At 44.1% G+C, this 27833-nt stretch overlaps 1 protein-coding gene across 8 annotated transcripts in view; it reads right to left on the bottom strand.

Moving 5' to 3' along the window:
- Positions 1-4336: 4336 nt before the first annotated feature.
- C19H3orf20 (chromosome 19 C3orf20 homolog) overlaps positions 4337-27833 on the bottom strand; it is a 78103-nt gene continuing 54606 nt past the window's right edge. For all 8 annotated transcript variants that reach the window (XM_077857705.1, XM_077857704.1, XM_077857707.1 and 5 more), the window contains 5 exons: positions 14553-14856; positions 12291-12398; positions 10829-10971; positions 5241-5375; positions 4337-4561 (listed from right to left, as the gene is read on the bottom strand). In XM_077857705.1, the coding sequence (XP_077713831.1) occupies positions 4465-4561; positions 5241-5375; positions 10829-10971; positions 12291-12398; positions 14553-14856 (787 nt within the window). In that variant the 3' untranslated portion in view covers positions 4337-4464. The remainder of the gene's footprint in view (positions 4562-5240; positions 5376-10828; positions 10972-12290; positions 12399-14552; positions 14857-27833) is intronic.

The following is a 27833-nucleotide window of genomic DNA, read 5'->3' as shown; positions in this document are numbered from 1 at the left end:
ATTCTGAGGGTTGCCTTTTAATTTTGTTTCCTTTGCTGTGAGAAGCTTTTTAATTTGGTGTAGTCCTAATAGTTTATTTTTTATTTTGATTCCCTTGCCTCAAGAGACATATCTAGAAAGAATTTGCTATGGCTGATGTCAAGGGAGTTACTGACACGTGTCTACTTCTGACTGGTTGGAACATGAATGTCTCCCAACCATCTGTGTACTGTCAGTTCACAGCTCCCCTGTAGTTCTTTACCTGGCCTCATGAAGCCACACCCTAAAGGTGTATAGTTTAGCACTCAGCTGAAGACTCAAGGAGATCCCTGTGCAGATTGCTGGAGTTCTCTCTGCATAATTCTCTCTTCTCTGATACCCTGAGCCACAAATTCCAGTCACCACTGTCTTCAAATTCTGATCTCTCTCCTCAGGTCGGCAAGACTGTCATACTCTGCTTGAATTCTTCCCTGCACCATGATCCAGAAAGTATCTCTGGCAGAAAGCTGGGGATTTGTAGAACTCACTTTGTTTCTCTTGCCTTCTTATTTTTCAAGAGACCCACTCCAGTACCAGTTACTCCAATGTGTTTGGAAGCAAAATTCAGGCCATCTCTTGTTTGGTTATATTTTGTTCTTTGCTTATGTTTGTTGTTGTTGTTGTTGTTGCTTATTTAAACTTTAAAAACATTCATTTTATATTGTCTGACAAGTCCAATATCCAAAATCTTGGATGTCTAATTTAATGTTTGATATTTATTTTCATTCACTTTGGCTTATACTTTTAAGTTTTGGATTGTGAGCTCATGCTCCATTGGATTATCTCTGTGGGAATCCTATGGAGTCTAGGTTGAGAGTGAACATCTTCAGAGAGGATTTGTTTGCTTCCACCAAGCATTCTGAGAGTTTCCTAGACCTCATAGCATATATATACATGTGAACCCAAAATCTTTCTGAGGACAGACCTGGGTTATACATTCACAGAAGGTTCCTTAACCAAAACATTTTTTTCTCTAAGGCAGAGATATGCAAATTTCCTTGTCATCTTGTATCAAGGGTCCCGGATTTATATTTGGGAGTCTTATTTAAAGTTTGGTATTTTGTTCAGGCCCAAGGTTTTGTTTCATATCTCTACAACCATTAAAACCCAAGTTCTGGGTCATTGGATTAACAAAACAGCCTCAGGACAGCTGTGGTTTTATTTATTTTTATTTTTTTATAATAATTATTTTTATTTTTATTTATTTATTTATTTTTAATAAATTAATTTTTTATTGGTGTTCAATTTACCAACATACAGAATAACACCCAGTGCTCATCCCGTCAAGTGTCCCCCTCAGTGCCCGTCACCCACTCACACCCACCCCCTGCCCTCCTCCCCTTCCACCACACCTAGTTCGTTTCCCAGAGTTAGGAGTCTTCATGTTCTGTCTCCCTTTCTGATATTTCCCACACATTTCTTCTCCCTTCCCTTATATTCCCTTTCACTATTATTTATATTCCCCAAATGAATGAGAACATACACTGTTTGTCCTTCTCTGATTGACTTACTTCACTCAGCATAATACCCTCCAGTTCCATCCACGTTGAAGCAAATGGTGGGTATTTGTCATTTCTAATGGCTGAGGAATATTCCATTGTATACATAGACCACATCTTCTTTATCCATTCATCTTTCGATGGACACCGAGGCTCCTTCCACAGTTTGGCTATTGTGGACATGACAGCTGTGGTTTTAGTGCTAGCTTACCGCTTGGTTTCCTGAGTCCTCTTTTCAGCACCTGTAGATTTTCCTTACTCTCATGAGCTCCAACAGGCAATTAAAAGGGTATTTGATTTATGTTATTTAATATTTCTATGTGATTTTTTTTCCAGGCCATTTAATCCATACTAATGTTGGAAATGGAAGTCCGATCTAGGTCTTACTGCCCATCTGGTTCCCTCTTCCTTTGGCCCTGGGTGGAGAAGACAGAATGGATTCAGCACCAGGGACTTTGCCTAATGCAACCATATGCTGATTGTATGACCTCTGGCAATCCCTTCCTTTTTCAGGGCCTCAGGCTCCTTCTTTATAAAGTGAGAGATTAGGTACCCTAATCCCTGGTTTTCCTTCCAGTTTTAATTTTCTTTGAGTCTACTCATGATAATCTTCCCCCTTTCCTGGGCCTTCTACTGGGTCAACTTGAAAAAGATTTGGGGAAAGAGTGCTCAGTGATAAAGGAATCCTGCTCCCATTTCCTACAGATGCTGGGACTCCTGACCATTAAATGTCCCCCTGATAGATGAGTATCTAGGAGGTGAGTAATGGGGTCACTCTTTACTTCCCTGCTGGCACAGATAGCACACAGCAAGGCTTCCTAACAAAACCTGATTTCTAGGCTCTGGCTCTAATTCCACCCTCACTTCCCCCAAGAAGTCTTTCTAAAACCTGAGGATCAGGTAGAGAAGAGTACTACTCCATGGATGGCGAAGATTGGTAATTAATTGGTAGTAGCTGCCTGGACCTTTGTGATAAGATGTTCCTGAAGCATCACTTCAGTTCAGAGTGTTGTGATTGATTAATGATGCCTGCAAGGAACTGGGGTGAACAGCAGTGCCATGTGTGTCATGTGTTTGTCATGTGTGGAGTGTCCACTTGAGTTATGCTATACCTTTTTACTTTAGAAAGTCTTGGACCTAGTTCAAGGAAGAAGATGAGAGGAGGTAGACTGAAGGACAAGTCTAGCTGATCAAGTCAGATGAGAGTTTATGATTTCCAGATAATTTTATACCTTCACATCATACCTGGTTTATTGGGGGCATTGTTGGGGGGTGAAGCCTTATCCCTCTCTCCTGGTGTTTCTATGAAGATAGGGGCTCTCCCTTTTCTCCCTCCTCCTCAAGGGACAATTTGATTATGTAGCACTGGACATTCACTGGACCCTGTTTCACCAGTGAAAGACATGCCTGCTCAAGTTTGCTCATCATGGGCCCATTTTCAGTGCAGTGAGCACCCGGAGTTGGGCTGGGGGCCCTTTAAAGACAGTTCTGTGCTCCCTGTACATGCAGCTGTTGAAGTACACAGCTTAGCAAGCAGGCCCAGGTATCCAATTCAGGGAAGAAGGTAGGAGGGCCAGAGTCTCCAGTCTAGTCTTTACCAGAGTCCTGCTTGAGGGGCTGGAGGGCGCCTGCACTCCAGGACAGAGGTAGGGCTTGCTTGGCCTTGCCTTCTAATCCTTGTACGCCCTTGTGCTTAGAGAGAGGGGCGATGGAGGGGAGAGTAGTTAGACACCAGGGCCCCTAGCAAATATCAAGCCCTTAGGTATCAAAAGGTGGAGGCTTAAGAATATAGCATGTCATTTCAAATCCATTTCTAGGGGAATACATCTATAATTCAAAACATACCTTTGAATGATACAAAGGATAGAAAGTAGACCTCAAAAATTTCAGATTAAAAAGTATCGATTATAATGGGGCACAAGGAGTTAAATATAGAGCACATCACCAAATACTGCCCATAGATCAGGGTCTGCAGTCTCTTCCAAGTTTGCAGAATTAGGGAGACCCTCTGGGGTCTAGGCCCTACTCCAGGAAGTGGCTCTTGGGCGCCTCAGACAAATAGGCCCAGAGCTGGTGACTACCAGCAGGGGATAGTCAGTACGTGAGCAGGGAGAGGGGGCTGCTATCTCCAGGCCTGAGAGGCTGGTGAGGACTCTTCAGGCCTGTCAGCTTGGGAAGGGGTCTCTAATCCACCCAAGAGCACTGAGGCTGGGCTAAATGAGGGCATTAACACACACGTGGTGGTGGCGGTGGCGGGGACGGGTGGTGGTGGTGGTGCACAGGGCTCTGGCTTTCTGGGTGCCACCAGAGGGCCCCCAGGAGTGGCCTGTCACCATCTTCTCCAGCCTGTTCCATGCTCCCTTCCCTCTCATTCCACCTGCCCCTAATTCTCCCTCTTCCCTAGTTTCCTCCTCCCTCAGTCCTCTCCCTGCCCTCTCCTGAGTGGCTCTCCATCTCTCCCCCCATCTATTCTCTCTGCTCTTCCTCCTCTCCTTCTCTGTCCCTCTCCTCCCTCTTCTCTCCCACCCCCTCTTTTCCACCTGGGCCTGAAGCAAAGCCCTTTACACCCAGTTAAGGGTAGGGGGGCACAATTTAGTTCCATCCGAGACCTCCCCAGGGTTAATAGACCCTTTGGCTTGGCCCCCTTGGAGTGAGACATCCATTTCCTTGGGAATGGGGGGTTCTCTGGCTGATTTAACTGGCCACAGAGGAAGCTCTAGGTCCGAGGAACCAAGTTTCCAAGGACTCAGCCTAGAACAGGACTTGGCGGGGGAGGGTCCTTGTAGGAGCCAGCCTACCCCATGGCCTCACCCAGATGCTGGAGACACACTTATTTATTATGCAGAGGCTCAGAGAAAGTGGGTGGGAGACTTTGGAGGCAGGGCTGTGGTGGCTGTGAGAGGAGCTGTGTCCAGGCTTGGAGCCCTGGATAGCCATAGGGGCAGCATCATTTCTTGGAGGACTGTTTTTTCCAGGAAGCCACCTTCTTACTGCCCCTCCTGGTTTTGCTGAGAGTAGGCAGGTCCACTTCAGGTGGTTTCATTCTAAAAATCAAAATAGAGAGAAGCAAATGCTGGGAAATGGGTGGAGAGAACTGGTGTGGACAGAGCTAAGAGCCCTGCCCTGGCCTGGCCCGAGCCGAAGTGGGCCTGGCCCTCCGCCTTGCACAGCTGAGGCTCTCTGGGTATTGCTCCAACCTGGGGTCCCAGAGGCACCTGTGACCTTTCTAGGTGCTCATAATTTTGCTTTTCTATCTTCATAAGAATTGTGTGATTTTCACGTGCTTGCAGAATACATAATTCGCTTCAGTTAATATGGCCACATTAGTGGACTTTTGACAGGTCTAGAAAGTTCCTTGCAGGGAGACAGCAGGCAGCCTCCACCCTTCTCAGACTGATGGTCTGGGTTGTAGGGTTTCACCACAAAGTCTACAAGAGGCCTCAATCTCCACCACCCAGACCACTGCCAGTAGCTCCAGGGAACAGGCTTGATGTCCAGCTGGACCTGGGCAGTTGTTTAAGTGAGTCAGATGTCAGGGATGGCCCGGGGGGTGGGGTGCTGTGGGAGGGTGGGGGGGAAGTGACTTGCCACTTAGCCACTTAGCCACTTAGCCCCACATGAACTCTGTGGCCTATGGCAGAGCCAGGGGCCCTGCTGTGAGCCACGCCCATTCTGTTGATCACAGGAGGGCCCCGCAGCCCCCAGGCCAGGGTGGCCACCTACTTCTTCTCAGCCTCAGGAGGGGACTCCTCCAGCTTGTCCCCCAGGGCCAACGAGGAAAAGCTTCCTTGGATGTCTTCTGATATTGCCTTCTTGGCTGAGTCAGGGTCTTCCGGGCCCGGGATATAGGTTGAAAGGCTGTAGGGGAGGCAGGGAAAGGAGGGCAAGGTTCAGCAGAGGCACAGCCAGAGGGAGCCCGGAGTCAGCAGCTCTCGCTTGGCACTGCCAGCTAACATTCCAGTTCTGAGAGAGAGGAGACTCCCCAGGGTGGGTAAAGGGAGAGCCTGACCACTGGAGATCCAGAGACTCCCCAGAGGTCGGCTTCTCTGGCTTCTGTTTGAGGAGGGGATCATCCTAACTCTGTGTCAGTGACCCTTGTGCACCCAGCACTGACCACCAAAAAGGCCTGTGGGGGTGCCGGGGGCGCCACAAGGTGGGCACAGGAGAGAGCATAGGAGGCCAAGGAAAGAAGCCATCATGTATAGTCTTATGGGCAGATCGTGTCCCCCTCCCCAAATTCACTCCCCAAATCCCCTCTACCCCAGAATATGACCTTATTTGGAAATAAAGTAGGGTCATTGCAGATGTCATGAGTTAAGAGGATGTCATACCAGAGTAGGGTGGACCTCTAACTCAACATACCTGGTGTCCTTATGAAAAAGGGGACAAGGTGGACACAGACACACAGATGGGGGAACACCACGTGAAGCCTGGAGGAATAACGCTGCCACAAGCCAGGCAGTACCAGAAGCCAGGAGACCAGCCTGGGGCAAGTCCTTCCTCTGAGCCCTCAGAAGAAGTGAGGCCTGCCCACACCTCTGTCTCTGGCCGCCAGAACCAGGAGACAGTACATTCCAGTGTCAGCCATTCAGTCTGAGGAACTGTTGCAGGGGTCTTAGGAAACTAATGAATACAGAGACAGGACAGGCCCTTTTATTCATTATTTCTTCATATTTATTGAGTCCCTGTTATGCCACTTGCCTGAGGACAGGGCATTTCAGGGACAAGAGACAAGCAGCGGAGGGGAGAGGAGGGCCTCTGTCATAGAAAAATGAAAAATGGAGGTGTGGACTGGGCTCTCCTGTTGGACAGAGGTGGCGGGAAAGCAGATTGTGGGAGTGCGTCTCGTGAGACCTTCTGAGCACCACGGTGGTGCAAAGAGCTCCCTGTGCCCCCACCCAAGCTGCTCTTACCTGCCTGTTCCCCACCCCCCCCCCCCCCCCCCGGGGGACAGTCACAGCTCAGCATTTCCTAGGAACTCAAAGCACAGGTAAATGAAGAAATGGGAGTCCAGCCGAGTGGGGCACCGGAAAAGGAGCCCTAGGTGGGAGCTGCCAATAGCAGGTTACATGGTGTGAGAGTCATGGTGACCAGGACGGGGAGTATCGGCCGTGCTGTGCAGGGAGGCCCTCCATCAGGCCTGGGCTGTGTTGGCAAACGAAACATTCTGGCAGCTGGGGAGACGCTCTCCTCTGCCTGGGCCGGGGCTGATGGGGAGTGGGGCCTGGTGTTACCAGAGCATGGAGGGTGGGCTTTGGGGACCCAGTCAGGCCTGGAGCTCAGGAACGGGAAAACAGCGCCTCCCCTTCCCCCTCCCTCAGCTGTTAGCACCTACAGAGCATCCCTCCCCCCACCCCCACTTTTAAGTTGTGGTTAAAAGTATAAAACATAAAATGTACCCGTTCTTCAGCGCCCACTTTGTGGCGTTAAGTACATTCACATTGCTGCGGATCACTCCATCTACCTCCAGACTTCACCTTCCCGAGCTGAAACTCTGTCCCCATGAAGCACTAATTCAGTGCTCCCTCTCCTCCCCAGCCCCTGGTAACACCACCCTACTTGCCGTCTCTGTGTTTGACTCCTCTAGGGTCCTCATGCAAGTAGGACCGTGCAGTGTTTGTCCCCTTGTGACTGGCTCATCTCACTGAGCATAGCGTCCTTGAGGTGCATCCATGTTGTCGCGTGTCAGAATTTCCTTCCTTTTTAAGGCTGAGCAATATTCCACCATATGCACAGACCACAGTTTATCAGTTCATCCCTGGATGGGCACTTGGGTTGCTTCCGCTTCTTGGATCTTATGAATAATACTGCATGAACACAGGTGTACTAAATACCTCGTCGAAACTCTGCTTTCAACTCTTTCAGGTATCTACCCACAAGTGAAATTGTTGGCTCATAATTCTATTTTTAACTGAGGAACTCCCAGACTGTTTTCCATAGCAGCTTGCACTATGTCACATTCCATTCCCACCAGTAGTTCACGCGGGTTCCAATGTCTCCACAGCCTCGCCAAAACTTGCCATTTTTGTTTTTTGGAGAGTGGCCATCCTAATGGGTATAAGGTGGTATTTCACTGTGGTTTTGGCTTGCATTCCTCTAATGATCAGTGCTCTTCACTCATTTTTTTAAAAATCAATTTCTGCATCTTTGGATCATTGAAGGTAAAGCATATGGAGATCATGTTCACTTCTGAATCCCCAGGGCTGAGCATGAGGCCAGTCACGCAGTAGTTGCTCAGAAACGAATGAGTGGCATGACATTTAGGTTAAAAGCAGGGGCTGCGGGGATCCCTGGGTGGCTCGGCGGTTTGGCGCCTGCCTTCGGCCCAGGGAGTGATCCTGGAGTCCCAGGATCGAGTCCCACATCAGGCTTCCTGCATGGAGCCTGCTTCTCTCTCTGCCTGTGTCTCTGCCTCTCTCTGTGTGTCTCTCATGAATAAATAAATAAAATCTTAAAAAAAAAAAAAAAAAGCAGGGGCTGCTTCTGAGGAGAGGAGCCTCCCATTCCTGAAGGTAGAGGAGGGGTGGCCGGATGACCATGGCGGCTGCTCATCAGTGGACACTCTGGCAACCAGCCCTTCCTCAGTCTAACCTGACCTCTACCTCCCAGGGATAAGATCAGCTCTAGATCATCATTCAGCGGAAATGTCCCAAGGGGTTCTATGTGCTGGGCCCTGGGGCTGAGCAAAGGACACAAAGAGGAGGGAGGTGCGGCATGAGATGCAGGACACCCGGCCCTCTGGGCTGGCACAGCTTAACAGGTGCACAGAGACCCGCAGCTCCTTCCGAACCCATGTCTGCTCCTCAGGGCAGAGCTGGCTCTTCAGGCCCGCATGAATCTCGGGGCAGTTGTCCTGGGCCGGGCCTGCCCCCACCCTTCTGCTCTGTCACAAGCAGGCTACTCAGCAGTGGGCACCCACCCCATCCTCTGCTGGGGCTTGGGAGGCCTCCGTGGGGAGCCCCCCATCTCTGGGCAGCCAAGCTCCTTCACTGGCCACAGTCAGACCCAGCTCCTCTTCCTGCTCAGAACCCTGCTTCTCCACGGGAGCCTCACAGACTCGAGCCCAGACGAGGGCTGTCTCTGTGGCGGGATCTGCCCTCCGCTCTGCCCACCTGCCTGCATTTACTCTGCAGACCTGTCTCCCCTTCCTCTCACCTTCCGGCCTCAAATCCTCCCACTGTAGCTGTACAAAACCGGGCGGATTCAAAGTCTATCTCTGGCAAGGAAGAAATGACTCCAGCTCCGGTTATCTTCTGACTCGACCACAGGAGCGACCCCAAGCAGGCCCTACCTCGCTGGGCCCAGCCAGGCCTCCGACCTTCAAGACAATAATACAAATGGCTGTGTGGTTTTATATCATCAAGCTTGAGGTGGTGGTTCGCTTCACAGATGTAGATAAGAGAACTGTTGTTATGGCAACATTTGCTTGTAGAATTCCATTCCCTTTTTTCTCTAAGTGCTTCCAAACTGCCAACCTAATAGGCCATTCCAGAATTAAGAGGAGTCCTACTGATTTATAGTCTCAGGAATCCTCCCCTTTCCCCTTCCAAACACCCTGGCCGTGCATGCGCGCGTGAGTCTGTGTTTTTGTCTGTGTGTGTCTCTGTGTGTCTGTGTGTCAGTGTGTGTGTCTGTGCGTTTGTGTCTGTGTCGCTTGTTGATTCTTTCCCACCATTTCTCAAAAACTTACTGAAATCTGTTGTAAGCATGAGGTCCTTTCAGGACCCTTGCGTACAACAAATTAGGAGCCTAGAATTCACTTCAATAATAGTAGCAGGACTAACAATTGTAATTTGTAACCTCGCAATTGATGTTAGTGATGCCAGAATTTCACACATACCTGACTCACCTAATCCTCACAACCCAACACATTGCAAACCATGCTCATTCTTGCCTAATAGACAAAGTAGCTGAGGCAGAGGGTAAGTGGTCCTTTTAAGGACAGTGGAAGCCTGATAAAGAGCTACATGTTCTGGTAACTAGCTTTTGGCATCTTCCGCTCCCCATCTATGACCTGCTCCTACCCCCCAGCACCTTGTCTGTTAAATGTCTCTGAAAAAGCCTCTGCTTGCTGTCTTTGGCACCTTCCAGTGGCCTTGGTTCATCTTCAGTATGGGCCTCCTGGATGTCATCCTCCCCATCACCTGTTTTTGGTATAGTACTTTCTTGAACCTGAGCAGACCCAGAACCTCCATTTCACTTTTTCCCTGGGACTGTCAACGAGCTAGTTGGTCTTGAAGGACCCCCAAGCCCTCCTTGAGTCTCAGGCTGTGGGGTCTTGGTGACTTTCTTCTCTGTACCTGGCTGCATCTGCCCTGCCCGATGTCCACAGGGTCCTTGGGATCCCTTCTCTATTAAACGGTCCAGATGCAGGGCTCAGGGCGTGACCTCTATGGTTCATCCCAGAGGAACTTCTTTAGGGTCAGGCCGACATTCTGGCATGGCTCAAACTTGGCGCACTGGGGAGTGCGGGCCCAGGCATCCAATGTGTGCAGGCAGGTGATGTTTTTTATGTGAATTTGCTCCTCACTTCATGGTATACGACACCTCAGCAAACACACTTTCCTAAGAGGTGGGACTTAACATTCTCATTTTAAAGGTGAGGACAATGAGGATTAGGGAGGCAAATGGTCCCCCGGCTTACAAAGAGCAGAGTTGGGGCTCCCACCTTGTCATGGGACTCCTGACCCACAGTACAGCGCAGGCATTCCAGAATCCACTCTTAACACAGCCTCCAGCAATGTCGTAAACTGTGGGTTCTTTCCCTGGGCAAGGCTCCACGCTTCTTGAGCCAAGAGACCTACCTCTGTTCACCTCACCCAAGCCGGGCCTGGGAGGTGCTCAATAGATGAGCATCACCTGGTTGAAAAGCCAGCACTCAGTGGCCAAGAGGCAGTGGTAAGGCAGCACCACCCCACTTCCCTTCACAAGAGCCTGGCCTCACTTCATGAGGGACCCTTGTCTATGTGGCCCTGCTGGTAAACAGAAGCAGCACTGGGATTACACACAGGATGGGGTGGGGTGTAATGGAACAGAAGGTGGAGGTGTCCCTAGGATCCCTACACAAACCTGTCTTCATTATTTCCCCACAGAAACCAGCATTGTGCAAACCATACCATGTCCCCCACTCTCTAAGAGGGAGCTTCCCCCAACTTGTATCCCAAAGAAACCAACAGCACGGCCTCAATCCCCCTTGTCACCTGCAAAGTCTTCTGCTTGCTGCCAGCTTCTGTTCCCACCAGTGTCCCTCCTATAGCAACGTCTCCTCCCACCCCGTGCCTGCCCTGCATCCCAAGTTTTTCCTGTTTTACCTAAATTTGTAGTTGTCTGGCAGGAAGTAGCCCATCTTGCAGTCTTGTCGAGCCTGGAAGATCTGTTTCAGCAGATTCTGCTTGCTGAAGCCATATCCATTCAAAACACAGCCTCCAAAAAGAAGCTTCCCCCCAGCAAACATCTGTCAATGGACAGGAAGGATGCAGTGAAAGAGGCCCGCAGCACACCAGCACTGAATCTCAGGACAGTGCCCTGGGCTCTCAGAGCTTGTGCCAGGAGCCAAGTCTCTCTCTGTTGGTGCCGGGCCCTCCCTAAGCCACCCAGCCTGTTCCCAAGGAGGGCATCCCCACCATCCTAACCTTTGCCCCCTGCTTGCCCACCTCCTCAGATGCCACTTCACACACAAGTGTTCCAGGGCCCTGCGGCCAGAAGGGTTTCTTCCTGCTTAGAGGGCTCTATCACACCCGCCTACAGCCAGCTGGCTCAATAGGATGGGAGCCTTTGGAGGGTAGGGCTCTTGTCCTACTGCTCTCTGAATCCCCAACCTCTATATTCAGTCTCCAGCAAGTAGACAACTGTCCAAGGGTTTCTGTGCAAGGATATCCATTATAATGTTATTTGTTATGTACCCCCCCCAAACAAAATAGAAATAACATAAATGTCCAACAAAAGACTCACAGGTAGAGAAATCAAATGAAAGATTCTTATGCAGTGGTTAAAATCACAATTTAAAAACCTGGACCCCAAAGTCAGAAAAAAGACTGAAAAAGCCAGAGGCCAGAATGTTAGCATGGTTGTGCCCTGGCACTTCCAATAGTGCTGGATCTAGCAGGTGCCTGGCACATACTTGTTACATGAACAAATGAGACAATCTGGGTAATATGGGGAAGTAATTATTTTCTAAATTGTATATTCTAGATTTTCTACAATGAATATATATATTTATTTTTTATTTTTTACAATGTCCTGTTTTTAGTAAAAAGTTATTTAAAAACAGATGAAGAAGAGGGCACCCTGGGTGGCTCAGTCAATTAAATGTCTGATGATTGATTTTTACTTATGTCATGATCTCAGGGTCCTGAGATTGAGCCCTGCATGGGGCTCCATGCTCAACGGGGTGTCTGCTTGAGGATTCTCTCTCCCTCTCCCACCACCCCTCACCCTGCTCACGCTCTTTCTCTCCAATAAATAAATAAATCTTTAAAACAAAACAAAACAGTAAAAACAGATAAAGACAATTTGGTTCTCTAGGTTACCTGTCCCCCAATCCCTTGAGCCTTCCAGGCTGAGGGATGCATGGGGTCAGGCTGGGAATAGGAGACTGGACTCCAGCCCTGGCTCTATGTGCTGAGTAAGTCTCAGCCAGGCTTTCTGTCCCCGTTCCTCAGATCCCACAGACTCTCTCTCCTCTCTGCTCCCATAACTGTGAGTCCACAAGTAAGGCTGTAGGAGACAATATTGGCAGGCAGTTGGCAGTTGGTGCCCCTGGGCCTTGCTCACCAGAATCATCCCCTGCACCACAGCATACTTCTTCATCAGTAGGGGTGGTTCCCTCTGCAGGGGGCTGTCCAGATCATACCGCAGCAGGCGGTAGGGGTCATGCTGGCACTGCCAAGACAGAAGTAAATGCCCATCAATCCTATGCCAAGAGGATGCACTCAGATTCTTGCATTGTCAGGCTGGTCAGGTTCCCATGGAGTCCCGGAGCTCCATTTAACACTTCCCCCTAACTTTTGTTCAATGGACTCTTCAGCCCTGGCACACACACCTCCCATGACCATTGCCATGAGCGTTTGGGCATCTGGGTCCATCTAGGGCCTTCTTCTGGTGAGGGCTGTCATGGAGATGACTGCCTCCCACCACATGACAGCCACTAGCCCCACCCTTGAGGGTCTGCAGGACTTGAATGTCCCTTCTGCCTGGGAGAAGCCCTGCTAGAGATTTGAAGGTATACCATATTCATGGATGTGTCCATTTGCAGGGTTCCTCCACCCTCTACCCATTGCTGGCTGCCCCTCTGGACACCACCCTAAATCCATTAAATCCAGGGCCAGGACCTGAATTAAACCTACATCTCAAGGTAAGACCTTCTCAATCCAGAGTAAAGCTTGTCTCTTTCCCCTCTTTTCTTCTGGATGCTACAAATCCATTAAAATGGCTAATGAATATTGTTTTCTGGTTTTATCTATTTTTTTATCCCAGGTGTCTCCAGCTGTTCTGCCTGATATTTCAACTTAAAATGAGAAATCCAGAACTGTATCTGGTGTTCTAGCTTTCACAGCAAGACCATGTTAGGGAACATTTCTGCCTTAATCACACACTGATGCTGATGTCAGAGTCCCTGTGAAACCTGACACCTTCCTCCAGATCTGTCCTCTGCACCCCTCAAATCCCACCACCCATTCCTCCAACAGATTCAACCACTTCAGATCAGGCCCTGTCCCCACTCATGCTGCTCACAGCTGGGCTGGACTGCCATGCATCCTATGCTTACAGAGAATTATTAATGAACAATTAGGAGGGACTTTGGTTACCTTAAGTTCCCATGTGGGCAGGGATCCTATCTGTCTATACATGAATAAGCACAGAGCAGGACTCAGTAAGTGTTCACTAAGTTTATGTAAATTGGGGTTAACTCCAGAAAACATACACAGCTTTGATGTACAAGACTAGTAAAAAGGCTTTGGTGTCTGGTCAGAAGGGTTCTGACACTAAGCTCCTGGCACTGGGCAGAGTGCAGGCACAAAGGTGGACACACGGGGTCAGGGAGGCCACACTCCTGGGAGGAGAATGGAGAAGGTATCCCAGGGAAAACACAAAAACTTGGAATTGGGACTGCAGTAAAGGGAGAAGGGGCAGATAGAGGATAAGAGAGGGCACAGGATGAGAGGATTTGATGGAAGTCACCAGATGGACACAAAGCTGACATGCTTATGTGGCATCCTCTGCTCTGGTTGGGGTGAGGACGGGGCCACCCTTGCACTGTGTTAACCCTACTAGGGATGGCTACTGGCTAAGGATGATGTTGAGACTCAGGAATGACCCTGTGGCCAGGACAGGACCAGGGGGCTTTCAACGTGCCCCTGATGGACAGATCCTTGAGACTTCAACCACAGTGAACAAGGACCTTAAGCACCTCTTTTTCCGACCACCTTTGCACAGGCTGCTGCCTCTGATGAGAACATTCACCCATCTGCACAAACCCTCTTAACCTGGGAGATTCTCACTGACTCTCTGGAGGTGGCAGGCCCCGTTCCCCACTCCAGAGCTGGCCCTTCATGGCCTTGTTCAGGGCTGCTATAACTGCTGCCCCACCATGCTGGGAGCCCCTCTGGGGCCTGGCATGGGGCCAGCACACAGTAGGTTCTCGGTCACAGTCTATGAATATTTGTGAGCCCATCTCTGCTCTAAGTACTCACACAAATACATAACCACAAGCTATGGTGAGTGCTGTACATGAAAATGGCAGAAAAGTTCTCAAGGTCAGAAAAAGCACTTGCTTCGATGTGGTGACATCCATCTCAGGACAGGAGGATGAATCAGAGGGAGAAAAGACAGGCAAAATAAGACAGACAGTGTGTGGAAGAGCGTGTGCAAAGGCTCCGAGGAGAAAAGGAAGTGAAAGAGGGCCCACGTGCTGAGGTCGAAGGGCAATCTCTCAGCCAGATGCTCAGCCAGTCCTAGAGCCTCTGTGGGGGGTCTCCCCCACAGGGCTCTTGATGCCAAGACCCTGGGGCCTCCTCAGCTGGGCCCAGGACCAACCTGGATACAGGGTGAGGCTCGGCCCTTCTGCCGGTGACTGTAGAGTGTGTCGAGCAGCCACTGGAGCTGTGCAGTACTGGTGGGGCTCTGGCTTGAGACTATGCCGAACACCAGGACCTGGCTGGGGTCACGGGGTGCAGACAGGAAGCGCTCTAGCTCCACATCAGTTACCAGGGGTGCCTTCACCATGCACTTACAGCCAGCCCGAATGTCTTCCTTGTGAATGAGCTTCCGCAGCACCAGTGGGCAGTCAGAAGTTGAGGCCGCCCACCTGGTAGGGCTGCGCCCCTCTCGAGCCTTCCTTCTGCAATGAGGAACAAGTGGGCCAGTGCTCAGTGGGCCGGGCTCAGGCCCTAACCTCTATGTGCCTCAGTGTTCTCAGGTGCAGAACTGGTGACTCCTTCATCCATCCAACAAAAAGTGTGGAGTCAACTTGAAACCCTTTTCTTTCTCTGACACCCCACATCCCATTCAATCTATCAGTAAGCTGGTCTGCTCTATATCCAAGAATGATCTAGAATCCGGCCACTTTCCTGAAACAACCCCCTCCCACCCCACTCCTACTGATATGGCCCAAGCCACCATCATTTCTTGCCTGGATGCCTGCAATGGCCTCCTAATGGCACGCTGTTTCCTTCCCTGGCCCCTCTTCAATCTATTCTGCATACACCAGACAGGGATCCTGGCTGGCAGGGTTCATGTCATGTCACTATTCTCTTTGAAACCCTCCAGTGGTGTTCCATACTTCACAGAATAAAAGCCTAAGTCCCTATGGTGCCTTCCAGGCTCTACATGATCTGGCCTCCTTCCTCAGCCCCTTGCCCTCTCTTACTCTCCAATATTGTCACCTTTGCTTATTGTGCTCAGCTGCTCTAGCCTGTTTATCTCCAGCCTCAGGGCCTTTGTTTTTGCTGTTCCTTCTGCCTGCCTGGCTCTTCCCCTGGGCAGCCACACAACTCACTTTCCTTCCCATCTCCTTTATGTTTTTGTGCAAATGTCACCTTCTCATGGTGGCCTTCTCTAACTGTTCTATTTGGAATTGCATCCCTTAGCCCTCAAGAAATGAATAAAAACTATCCCTGAGGAAATCCAGCTATTGGACTTACTAGATAAAGATCTTTAAATCAGCTGTCCTAATTATGCCCAAAGTACTAAGGAAACTAGGAATGAATAACTAAAAGAAACAAGGAAAACAATGTCCTACCAAATAGGGAATATCAAGAAGAAATAAAAAGCATAAAATAAACTAGAAATTTTAAAGTTGAAAGTACAATAAATGAAATGAAAAATTCAACAGCAGATCTGAACAGTCAGGAAAAGGAATCAGTAAACTTGAAGACAGACCAATTAGGATTACCCAGTCTGAGGAACAGAAAGAGAAAACAACAACAAATTAATAGAGGCTAGTTTCACATGGGACACCAGCAAGAATGCCAAGATACACACAATAGGAATTCCAGAAAGACAAGAAAGAAAGGAGCAGAAAGAATATTTGAAGGAATAATTGCCAAAACTCTTCAAATTTATATATCTCTAAGAAGCTCAACAATCTCTAGGTAAGACAAATTCAAAGATATCCACAGTGAGACATATTATAATACAATTGTTGAAAGTGAAAAACAAGAGAATCTTGAAAGCAGCAAAAGTGGTTAATCATATAAAAGTGATCCTCAATAAGATTAACAGCCAATTTCTCATCAAAAATCATGGAGGCTCGGGATCCCTGGGTGGCACAGCAGTTTGGCGCCTGCCTTTGGCCCAGGGCGCGATCCTGGAGACCCAGGATCGAGTCCCATGTCGGGTTCCCGGTGCATGGAGCCTGCTTCTCCCTCTGCCTGTGTCTCTGCCTCTCTCTCTGTGACTATCATAAAAAAATAAAATAAAATAAAAATAAAAATAAAAAATAAAAAAAATCATGGAGGCTGGAAGGTAGCAGAATGACATATTTAAAGTAGTAAAAGAAAAAACCTTTCCAACAAAGAATTCTATATTGAGCAAATTTATCCTTCAAAAATAAGAGAGAAATCAAGATAAAAGCTGAAGGAGTTTGTCATTAGTAGACCTGCTGCAAAAGAAATGCTAAAGTGCCTTTAAATTGAAATGGAAAAATACTAGACAGTAGCTTGAAACTATATGAAGAAATAAAAAACAAAATCAAGATGCATAAAATGTAGTTTTTGACAACAACATGGCAGAAGGCTGAGTTTCTATAGGAGCTGAGATTTTGTACACTTTTGAAGCTAAGTTTGTATTAATTCAAGCTAGATTGTTATTGTAATCCCTAGACTAACTACCAAGAAAATAACTAAAAACTATACATAAAAAGAAATAAGGGAATCAAAATTGTATGTTTTGGGTGGCTCAGTTGGTTAAGTATCTGACTCTTGATTTTGGTTCAGGTCATGATCTCATGGTCGCTCTCTCTCTGCTCCTCCCCCCACCACTCACACTCTTTCTTTCTCTCTCTCACCTAAAATAAAACAAGTAAAATCTTAAAAAAAAAAACTGTATGTATTAATTAGGGCTCTCTAGAAACAGAAGCAATAGGATATATAGATAGGATATATAGGATATATTGATAGGATATATAGATACGATAGGATATATAGAAAGATATATCAGAGAAAATGTATTACAGGAGTTGGTTCATGTGATTATAGAGGCCAAGAAGCCTCACAATCTGCTGTCTATAAGCTGGAGAGCCAGGAAATCCAGTAGTTTGATTTAATCTGAGTCCAAAGGCCTGAGAACCAAAGGAGCCATGGTGTAATTCCTAGGCCTAGGCCAAAGGCCCAAGAACCAGGAGGCTGCTGTATAAGTCCTAGAGTCCAAAGACTCAAGAACCAGGAGCTCTGATAGCCAAGGGCAGGAAGAAATGGACTTTCCAGCTCAGGAAAAGAGAGAAGGAATTCACATTTCCTTAGTTTTTTGTTTTGTTTTGTTTTGTTTTATTCAGGCTCTCAGTGGATTGGATAATGCCCACCCCCATTGGTAAAGATGGATCTCTTTACTCAGTCTACTGAATCAAATGCTAATCTCTTCCAGAAACACATTCATAGACACATCCCCAAATACCATCTTCCCCTTAGCCTAGTCAAGTTGGAACAAAATTAAGCATCACACCACACACTAACATACATAAAAAGAAGAAACAAAAGAAAAAGTCAACAATGGATGAATTGAGGAACAAAATATAAGATTTATGGAAAACCAATAATAAAATGGGAGAAGTAAGTCCTTTAATAGTAATTACTTTTATATGTAAATGGATTAAAATCTTCACCAAAAACCAGAGATTGGCAGGATGGAAAAGAAAAAACAACTCATGATCTAAGTAAATGCTCTCTATAGGAGACTCAAAGATACAACTAGGTTGCAAGTAAAAAGATAGAAACAAACTCCAAGCAAATAGTAACCAAAAATGAACAAGGGTGGCTAAACTAATACCAGACAAAGATATACTTTAAGAAAAAAAGTTATTTCAGGAGATAAATAAGGCATTATATATTAAGAACAGGGTCACTCTCACTAGAAATACAACAATTATGAATATATTATATATATATACAATATGACAATACAACCTCTAAATAAATGATGCAAAAATGGAGAGATTGAAGGGAGAAACAGAAAATTCTCCTCTAAGTCTAGTTGAGGATGTCAACACCCTATTTTCAATAATGAATCAAACAACTAGAGAGAAGATAAACAAGAAAATACACAATTTAAAGAACACTGTAAACCACATTAACCTAAAAGACATGTATAGATAATTTAACTCAACTATAGCAAAATATACATTCTTCTCAAGTACACATGGAACATTCTCCAGTATAAATTATATATTCACCCATCAGAAAGTCCCAATAAATTAAAAAATAATGAAATCATACAAAATATTTTCTCCAACAACAGTGGAATAAAACTAGAAATCAGTAACAGAAGGAAATTTGTAAAACTCATGTGGAAATTAAGCAATACATTCTTAAACAATGGATCAAAGAAGGAATCACAAGAAAAATTAGAAAATACTTTGATATTAAAGAAAACAAAACAACTGGGAATCCCTGGGTGGCTCAGAGGTTTAGCGCCTGCGTTTGGCCCAGGGCGCGATCCTGGAGTCCTGGGATCGAGTCCCACGACCGGTTCCCGGCATGGAGCCTGATTCTCCCTCCTCCTGTGTCTCTGCCTCTCTCTCTCTCTCTCTCTCTCTCTCTATGTCTATCATAAAATAAATCTTAAAAAAAAAGAAAGAAAGAAAATAAAACAACCCCAAATACCAAAGCCTATGGTATACATTGAGAAGAGTACTCAAAGGGAGATGTATAGTATTAAGAGAGAAGGAGCTCCAATCAATAACCTAATAAAACTTTACGCTAGGAAAACAAGAATAATCTAAACCCAAAGCAAGGAGAGGGAAGGAAGTCATTCTCAGTAGAGTCAAGATAAAGAAAATAGAAAATAGGGACGCCTGGGTGGCTCAGTAGTTGAGCATCTGCCTCTGGCTCAGGGCATGGTCCCGGGGTCTTGGGGTTGAGTCCCACATTGGGCTTCCCTCAAGGAGCCTGCTTCTCCCTCTGCCTATGTCTCTGCCTCTCTCTTTGTGTCTCTCATGAATAAATAAATAAAATATTTTTAAAAATAAAATAGAAAATAGAAGGCAATATAGAAAAACAACAAACAAAATGTTGGCTCTCTGAAAAGATCAACAAAGTTGACTAATCTTTAATTAGATTAAGAAAAAAGAGGGAAGACTCAAATTACTAAAAAAAATATGAAAGTGAGACATTACTACTGATCTTACAAAACTAAAAAGGATTATAAGAAGTTATTGTGAACTCTACATGAACCAATTAGACCTAAAAGAAATGGATCAATTCCTAGAAATGCACAAACTATGAAAACTGACTGAAGACCTCTAACAAGTAAAAAGACTGAATCAGAAATCAAAAAAACTTTCCAACAAAGAAAAGCCCAGGACCATATGGTTTCACTTTTTAATTCTACCAAACACTTGGATAACTAACACCAGTTGTCCTCAAATTCTAAAAAATAGAACAGGAAAGAACACTTCCTAACTCATTCTATGAGGCCAGCATTACTCTGATACCAAAGCCAAAGACAAGAAAAGAAAAGACTACAAGTGGATATCCATTATGAATATAGATGTAAAAATTCTCAATGAAATAAATAATAGCCAGCCAAACCAACAGCATATTAAAAGGATTATACACCATGCCTAAGCAGGATTTGCCCAAGAAACATAAGGGTGGTTCAACTTATGAAAATCAATCAGAGTAATACATCTCCTTATATAAAACCCACAAGATCCTCTCAATTGATGGAGAAAAAACATCTGACAATTCTAACACCCTAGTTCAACAAACTAGGATTAGAAGGGAACTTCCTCAACATGGTGAAAGGCATTTATGAAACACTCAACAAGAATATCATACCCAATGGTAAAAGATTGAAAGCTTTACCTCTTAGAGATAAAAAATAAGACAAGGATGCTCACCTTCACCATTTCTATTCAATATTGTACTAGAAGTTCTAGCTAGAGCAATTAGACAAGAAAAAGAAATAAAAGCCATCTAAATTGAAAAGAAGTAAAACTATTTCCATTCACAGATACTATGATTATCTATGGAAAATCCTAAGGAATAAACACACACACACACACACACACACACACACACACACACACAATAAGAACTAATAAACAAATTCAGTAAAATGTCAAGATAAAAGCTTAACAGGCATGAGTCAGTTATATTTCTATACACTAGTGAAGAACAATCTGAAAAGAAATTAAGAAAATAATTTCACTTATAATAGCATCAAAAAGGATAAAATACTCAGAAATAAATGTAACCAAGAAAGTGAAAGACTCACACAATGAATACTACAAAACATTGAAAGAAATAGTTTTATTTTGTTTTGTTTTTCTTTTTAACTTTTATTTAAATTCTAGTTATTTTACTTACAGTGCAATATGGTTTTCAGGAGTTGAATTCAGTGATTCATCACTTACATACGATACCCAGTGTTCAGCATAACAAGTGCCCTCGTTAATACTCGTCACCGATCTAGCCCATCTGCCACACATCTCCCTCCATCAACCCTCAGTTTGTTCTCTATTATTAAGAGTTTCTTATGGTTTGTTTCCTTCTCTCTCTCTCTCTCTCTTTTTTTTTAAATAATGAATTAAACCCCTCAGTTATTTTTTTTTTAATTTTTATTTATTTATGATAGTCATACAGAGAGAGAGAGAGAGAGAGAGGCAGAGACACAGGCAGAGGGAGAAGCAGGCTCCATGCACCGGGAGCCCGACTTGGGACTCGATCCGGGGTCTCCAGGATCGCGCCCTGGGCCAAAGGCAGGCGCTATACCGCTGCGCCACCCAGGGATCCCTCTTTTTTTTTTTTTTTTTTGAAAGAAATTTTAAGACATAAATAAATGGAAGGCATCCCATGTTCTTACATTGAAAGACTTAATATTGTTAGCTGGCAGTACTATCCCAAATCAGCTGCAGATTTAATGTGCTTCTTATCAAAATATCAACAGCCTTTCTTTCTGAAATGCAACAGCCAACCCTCAAATTCATATGGAACTGTAGGGGGCCATGAATAGCTTAAACTATCTTGAAAAAGAAGAACAAAGTTGGAGTTCTCACACATCCTGATTTCAAAACTTCCTATAAAACTACAGTTATCAAACTGGTGTGATATTTGTATAATGGCAGACATATAGGCCAATAGAATAGAATAGAGAGCATAGAAATAAACCCTTACATTATATGGTCAAATGATTTTTGACAAGGTTGCCAAGACCATTCATTCAATAGGGAAAGTGCAATTTTTTTCAAAAGTGCTGGCAAAGTTGGATTTCCATATGCAAAAGAATGAAGTTGGACACCTTAAGCAAAGATTAACTCCAAATGGATCAATAACCTAAAATAATATAATTCTTAGAAGAAAACATTGGATATATGCTTTACATTGGGTTTGGCAATGATTTCAAGGATATGACAGCAAAGGCACAGGTAACATGAGAAAAAATAGACAAAAAATTGCACTTTATGAAAACAAAAATCTTGTGCATCAAAAGATACTATCAATAGAGTAAAAAGACAACCCATAGAACAGGAAAATATATTTACAAATTATATATGTGATAAGAGCTTAATATCCAGAATATTTTCTTTAAACTCCTAAAATCAACAAAATAACAAGAACTTGATTAAAAATGGGAAAGAACAGTCTCTAACTGCAGCAATGTGGATGGGAGTACCAGGTACCAGGCTTGGAACAGAATTTCATGGATCACTTTAATAAAATGGCAGACTAACTTGATATGAAGGAAATGGCCAGCTTCAATAAGGTCAAGCTAAAAAAAAAAAAAATAGAGACACAGGAGAACACCTGCTGACCAAAGACACCACTGAGCAGGAGAAGCAGAGTCAGCATCACTCACAACAGCTGACATGTGGAAGTAACCCATGTGTCTATCAACAGATAAATGAATAAACAAAAGTGGTCTATGTGTACAATGGACTACTATGCAGCCCTTAAAAGGGAAGGAAATTCTGACACACGCTACAACATAGATGAACCTGGAAGACATTATGCTAAGTAAAATGAGCCAGTCACACACACAAAAATACTGTATGATTCCACTTACATAAAGGACTTAGAATAATCAAAGTCACAAAAACCAAGTAGATTGGTCATTGCCAGAGGCTGGGGGGCAGAAAATTGAGGGCTAGTGTTTAGTGGGGACAGAGTTTCAGTTTTATAAGCAGAAAATAGTTCTGGAGATGATGGTCACATAACATTATGAATGTATTTAATACCATGAAATAAATATACTTAAATATGAAAGGGTGATAAATTTTATTTTATATGTATTTTACACTACAATTTAAAAAATTGAAAAAAGAAATTATGAAAAGATGCTTGACTTCACTTACAATAAAAGAAATGCAGAAGAGAAGAGAGTAGGAGGACCCTGAGCTCATCTGTCCCACAGATACAACTAGATAACACCCACATCAGTGTAAATAGATGTAACAGACTCAGAAAACAACCTGAAGAGTGACAGGATAGATTCTCCACAGCTAAATGTGAAGAAGAGGCCATCAAAGAGGATAGGAAGAGTGGAAACATGGTCAGGAACTAAAACCTGCTGCAAAATTGCTCTGGGAAGGAGAGACACTGTAGGAGCAGAGAGGGGGAAAGAAATAGACCCTCACATCAGGCACCCCAGTCACAGGGAACCCACACAGGGAAGATGACTCCCCATAATATTTGGCTTTGAAAACCAGATGGGCCAAATTTTGTGAGTTCTTACAACCAGTGGGGCTTAACACCTGGAACTTTAAAAATCAGTGGGCTCACTTCTGGGAGAACTGGGAGGGCAATAGGAAACTGAGTCCCTGTCCCTAAAGAGACAACGCAACGAATAGCCCCATGGAAATACAGCAGAGAAGCAGACATTTGAAAACTGCGTAGGATATATGGGAGGGAGATCTGTCTACGAATCTCAGAGTGTGTGCTAAAGGGGCAGGCATTATTGGGAGACTTCTCTAGGAACAAAGGAGCCGGCCAGTGCCATCTTCCTCCCCTACCCTCAGCCTAGACACACAGATACCTACAACCAGCACAGTGCCAACATGCTGACATTTGTTATTTGCTAACAGTGCACCCTACCCCACACACTTCTGTGGATACATCTCCTCCAACCTGGCAGGCCATGGTTTCGAGGGGCTTCAGGTCTCCTCCCACCGCAAACCTTCTCAGACCTTGTTAACACATGTTCCACTCCTGTGTTATCCTTCAGACAGGCCTTCTCCAATACACCCTTGGCTGGAGCCCATCCAAAGTGATGCCACAAGTCTGGCAACTTGTAAGTAGCCCCAACAAGGCCCAGTACCACTCCAAAGTGACTATTGCCCCAGGGAGAGGGGAAGATAGCCACACACACCAGTCCAAATGTGGTCTAGCAGTAGGCTGGGAGCAGACATCTGGTCTGACTACAGGCCCGCCCACCAACAAAAGCTTCTCAGGGGACAACACAAGGAAAGCATCCTGTACATTAGTGCTATGGCATCTCTGGAAAACACCTGGTCTGACTTACCTCAAGCCCAAGGAGGCCCCACTAATCCATTAACAGCACAGGAATCAAACTCTGCTTACAACAGGTAAAGAGGGCCATGTAGATGCGTGGACTGAAGGCAAAAGTGGCTTGGCCACAACAGCAGCGTCCACAGAACACATATACAAAACAGGCCTAAAGTGCCAGTTCTGGTGAATAGGGACCACTGCTCAGCAGGGTACTATAGGGTAGGACCTCTCCTTCATAAGGCTACTACTTTCAAGAGCAAGAGATGTAGCTGACTTTCCTAACACATTGTAACAAAGAGTTAGAATAAAGAGACAGAGGAATAAGTCCCAAATGAAAGAATAGGACAAAATCACAGCAAGAGACATAAACAAAATGGAGGTAAGAAATACACCTGATCAAAAATTTAAAGTAATGGTCTACAAGAGTCTAATTTCAGACCTAAAGACACATGTAGGTTAAAAGTGAAGGAATGGAGAATGGAAGTGAAAAGAAACAAATTTATCATGCAAATGGAAGTGAAAAGAAACCCTGGGTAGCAATACTTATACCAGACAAAGCAGACTTTACTTTTTTTTAAAGGTTTTTATTTATTTATTTATTCGAGAGAGAGAGAGAGAGAGAGAGAGAGAGAGATAGGCAGAGGGAGAAGCAGGCTTCATGCAAAAAGCCTGATGTGGGACTCGATCCCAGAGTCCTGGGATTATGCCCTGAGCCAAAGGCAGATGCTCAACTACTGAGCCACCCAAGCGTCCCTAAAGCAGACTTTAAAACAAAGACTGTAACAAGAGACCAAGAAGAACACTATATAATCAAAAAGGGAAAAATACAACAAGAAAACTTAACTATTTATTCACCCAACATGGGAACACCCAAATACATAAAACAGTTAATAACAAACATAAAGGAAGTAATTCTTAGTAGTGCAATAAGAGTAGGGGACTTTGGGACACATGCGTGGCTCAGTGGTTGAGCAGTCTGCCTTCAGCTCAGGTCATGATTCTGGGGTCCTGGAATCAAGTTCCATATTAGGCTCCCTACAGGGAGCCTGCTTCTCCCTCTGCCTGTGTCTCTGCCTCTCTCTCTGTGTCTGTCATGAATAAATAAATAAAATCTTTTTTTAAAAAGAGTAGGAGACTTTAACACACCATTTGCATCAATGAATAGATTGTCCAAATGGAAAATCAACAGGAATCAGTGGCTTTGAATGACATATTGGACCATGGATCTAACAGATAAATTCAGAACATTCCATCCTAAAACAGCAGAATATACATTCTTTTCAACTGCACATGGAATATTTTCCAGAATAGATCACATATTAGGCTACAATAAACTCTCAATAAATTAAAAAAGATTGAAGTCATACTATGTACCTTTTCTGACCACAGTGCTATGAAACTAGAAATCAACCACTATGAAAAATCTGGAAAGACCACAAATACATGGAGGTTAAACAACATGCTCCTAAACAGTGAATGGGTGAACTAAGAAAGAGGAAATAAAAAAAAATACATGGGAACAAATGAAAATGAAAAACATAATGGTCCAAAATCTTTGGGATACAGCAAAAGCAGTTTTAAGAAGGAAGAGTATAAAAAAAAAAGAGGGAAGAGTATAGTAATATAAACTTAAGAAACAAGAAAAATCTCAAACAACCCAAACTTACACCTAAAGGAACTAGAAAAACAACAACAACAACAACAACAACGACAACAACAAAAAACAGAACTAGTAGAAAAAGTAAAGATTAGAGCAGAAATAAACAAAATAGAAACTAAAAAAATAATAAACCGATCAATGAATCCAGGACCTGGTTCTTTGAAAAGATCAACAAAATTGATAAACCTTCAACAAACAAACAAAAACAGAGAGAGAAAAAGGACTGAAATATCAGAAATGAAAGGAGGGGTGTCCCTGGGTGGCTCAGCAGTTTGGCACGCCTTCAGCCCAGGGTGTGATCCTGGGGTTCCAGGATTGAGTTCTGCATTGGGCTCCCTGCATGGAGCCTGCTTCTTCCTCTGCCTGTGTCTCTCTGCCTCTGTGTGTGTGTGTGTCTTTCATGAATAAATAAATAAATAAAATAAATTTTAAAAAATAAAATAAATTTAAAAAAAAGAAATGAAAGAGGAGAAATAACAATCACCACCACAGAAATATAAAAGATTAAAAGAGAATATTATTAAATACATGCTAACAAACTGGACACCCTAAAAGAAATGGATAAATTGCTATAAACATATAACCTCCTAAAACTGAATCAGAAAGAAATAGAAAATTTGAACAGATCAATTATGGAATAGAATTGAATCAGTAATCAAAAAGATCCCAGTAAACAAAAGTCCAGGACCAGATGGTGTCACATGTGAATTCTACCAAACATTTATTTAAAGAATTAATACCTATTGTCAAACTTTCAAAATATAGAAGAGGAAGGAAAGTTGTTTTGAATTTATTCTGAGGCCAGCATCACCCTGATACTAAAGCCAGATTACAGGGCACCTGGGTGACTCAGTGGTTGAGCATCTGCCTTCAGCTCAGGTCGTGATCCTGGGGTCCTGGGATGAAGTCCTGCATCAAGCTCCCCATGGGGAGCCTGCTTCTCCCTCTGCCTATGTCTCTGCCTCTCTCTCTCTGTGTCTCTCATGAACAAATAAATAAAATCTTTAAAAAGAAAAAGAAGAGAGAAGACCCAAATTACCATTAAAAATAAAAAAGAGGATATCACATAAAGACCTTACACACGTTAAAAAGATAAGGGAATACAATAAACAATTCTATGCATATAAATTCAGTATGTTAGATGAATTCCTTCAGTATGTTAGGTCAATTCCTTTAAAGACACAAGCCATCAAAATTCACTCAAGAAAAACAGATGTCCAGAATAGTCCTGTATTCATTAAAATTAAGTTTGTTTTAAGGAGCTTTCTAATAAAGAAAATGTTAGGCAAGATGGTTTCACTGGTGAATTTAAGAAAAAAATACCAATTTAACACAAAATAGAAGAGAAAGGACTACTTCCCAACTCATTTTATTAGGCCAACATTACCCTGATAAAGCAGACAAAAACATTACCAAAAAACTACAGATGAATAACCCTCATCACTATATGTATATAAATTCTCCCCAAAATATTAGTAAATTGAATCTAGCAACAGAGAAAAATATTAATACTTTATGACTAAGCAGAGTTTATCCCAAGAATGCAAGACTAGTTCAGCATTTGAAACCAACATAGTTCACCATATTACCAAAATAGAAAGAAAACCACACATACATGGCAAATTGATTTTTTATTTTTATTTATTTTTATTTTTTATTTTTTTAAAGCTTTTATTTATTTATTCATGAGACACACAGAGAGAGAGAGGCAGAGACACAGGCAGAGGGAGAAGCAAGCTCCATGCAGGGAGCCGGACACGCAACTCCATCCCAGGTCTCTAGGATCACACCCTGGGCCCAAGGCGGTGCTAAACTGCTGAGCCACCCGGGCTGCCCACAAATTGATTTTTTAAACAAGTACAAAGACAACAGAGAAAAGAACATCTTTTCAAAAAATGGTCTGGAACAACTGGATATCCATATGCAAAATAAATAAGCTTCAACTCAAACTTTGTACCTTAAACAAAAAGTGACTCAAAATGGATCATAGCTCTACATGTAACATAAAACTATAAAACTTCGAAGAAAAACTTTGTGACACTGGGTTAGACCAATTTCTCAGTCAGCATTATTGACATTTTGGACTGTATAATTCTTCTGTGTGGTGGTGCAGATCATTTTGTGCATTGTAGGATGTTTAGTGGCATCTTTGACCTCTACCTACCTGATAAAGTAGCAACCCCTTCCAAGTTGTAACAATTAAAAAATGTCTCCCAATATGGCTAAAGGTCCTCTGAAGATCAGAACAATCTCTGATTGATAACCCACAGGGTTAGGCAGAGTTTTTAGATATGACACCAAAAGCACAATCCAGAAAAGAAAAGAAAATTATAAATCGGACTATATCAAAATACATTTTGCTCAAACAACAACAAGAAAACCATGTTAAGAAAATGAAAAACAAACCACAGAACCTGGGAGAAATATTTCAAGTCATGTTTCTGATAAAGGACTTATATCCAGAATAAGGAACTCTCAAAACTCAACAATACGAAT

This window comes from Canis aureus, chromosome 19 (assembly GCF_053574225.1).
Source record: "Canis aureus isolate CA01 chromosome 19, VMU_Caureus_v.1.0, whole genome shotgun sequence".
In the NCBI taxonomy this organism is placed as follows: Eukaryota; Metazoa; Chordata; class Mammalia; order Carnivora; family Canidae; genus Canis; species Canis aureus.
The sequence above is the reverse complement of the archived record's forward strand: the minus strand, read 5'-3'. Positions and strand labels throughout refer to the sequence as shown.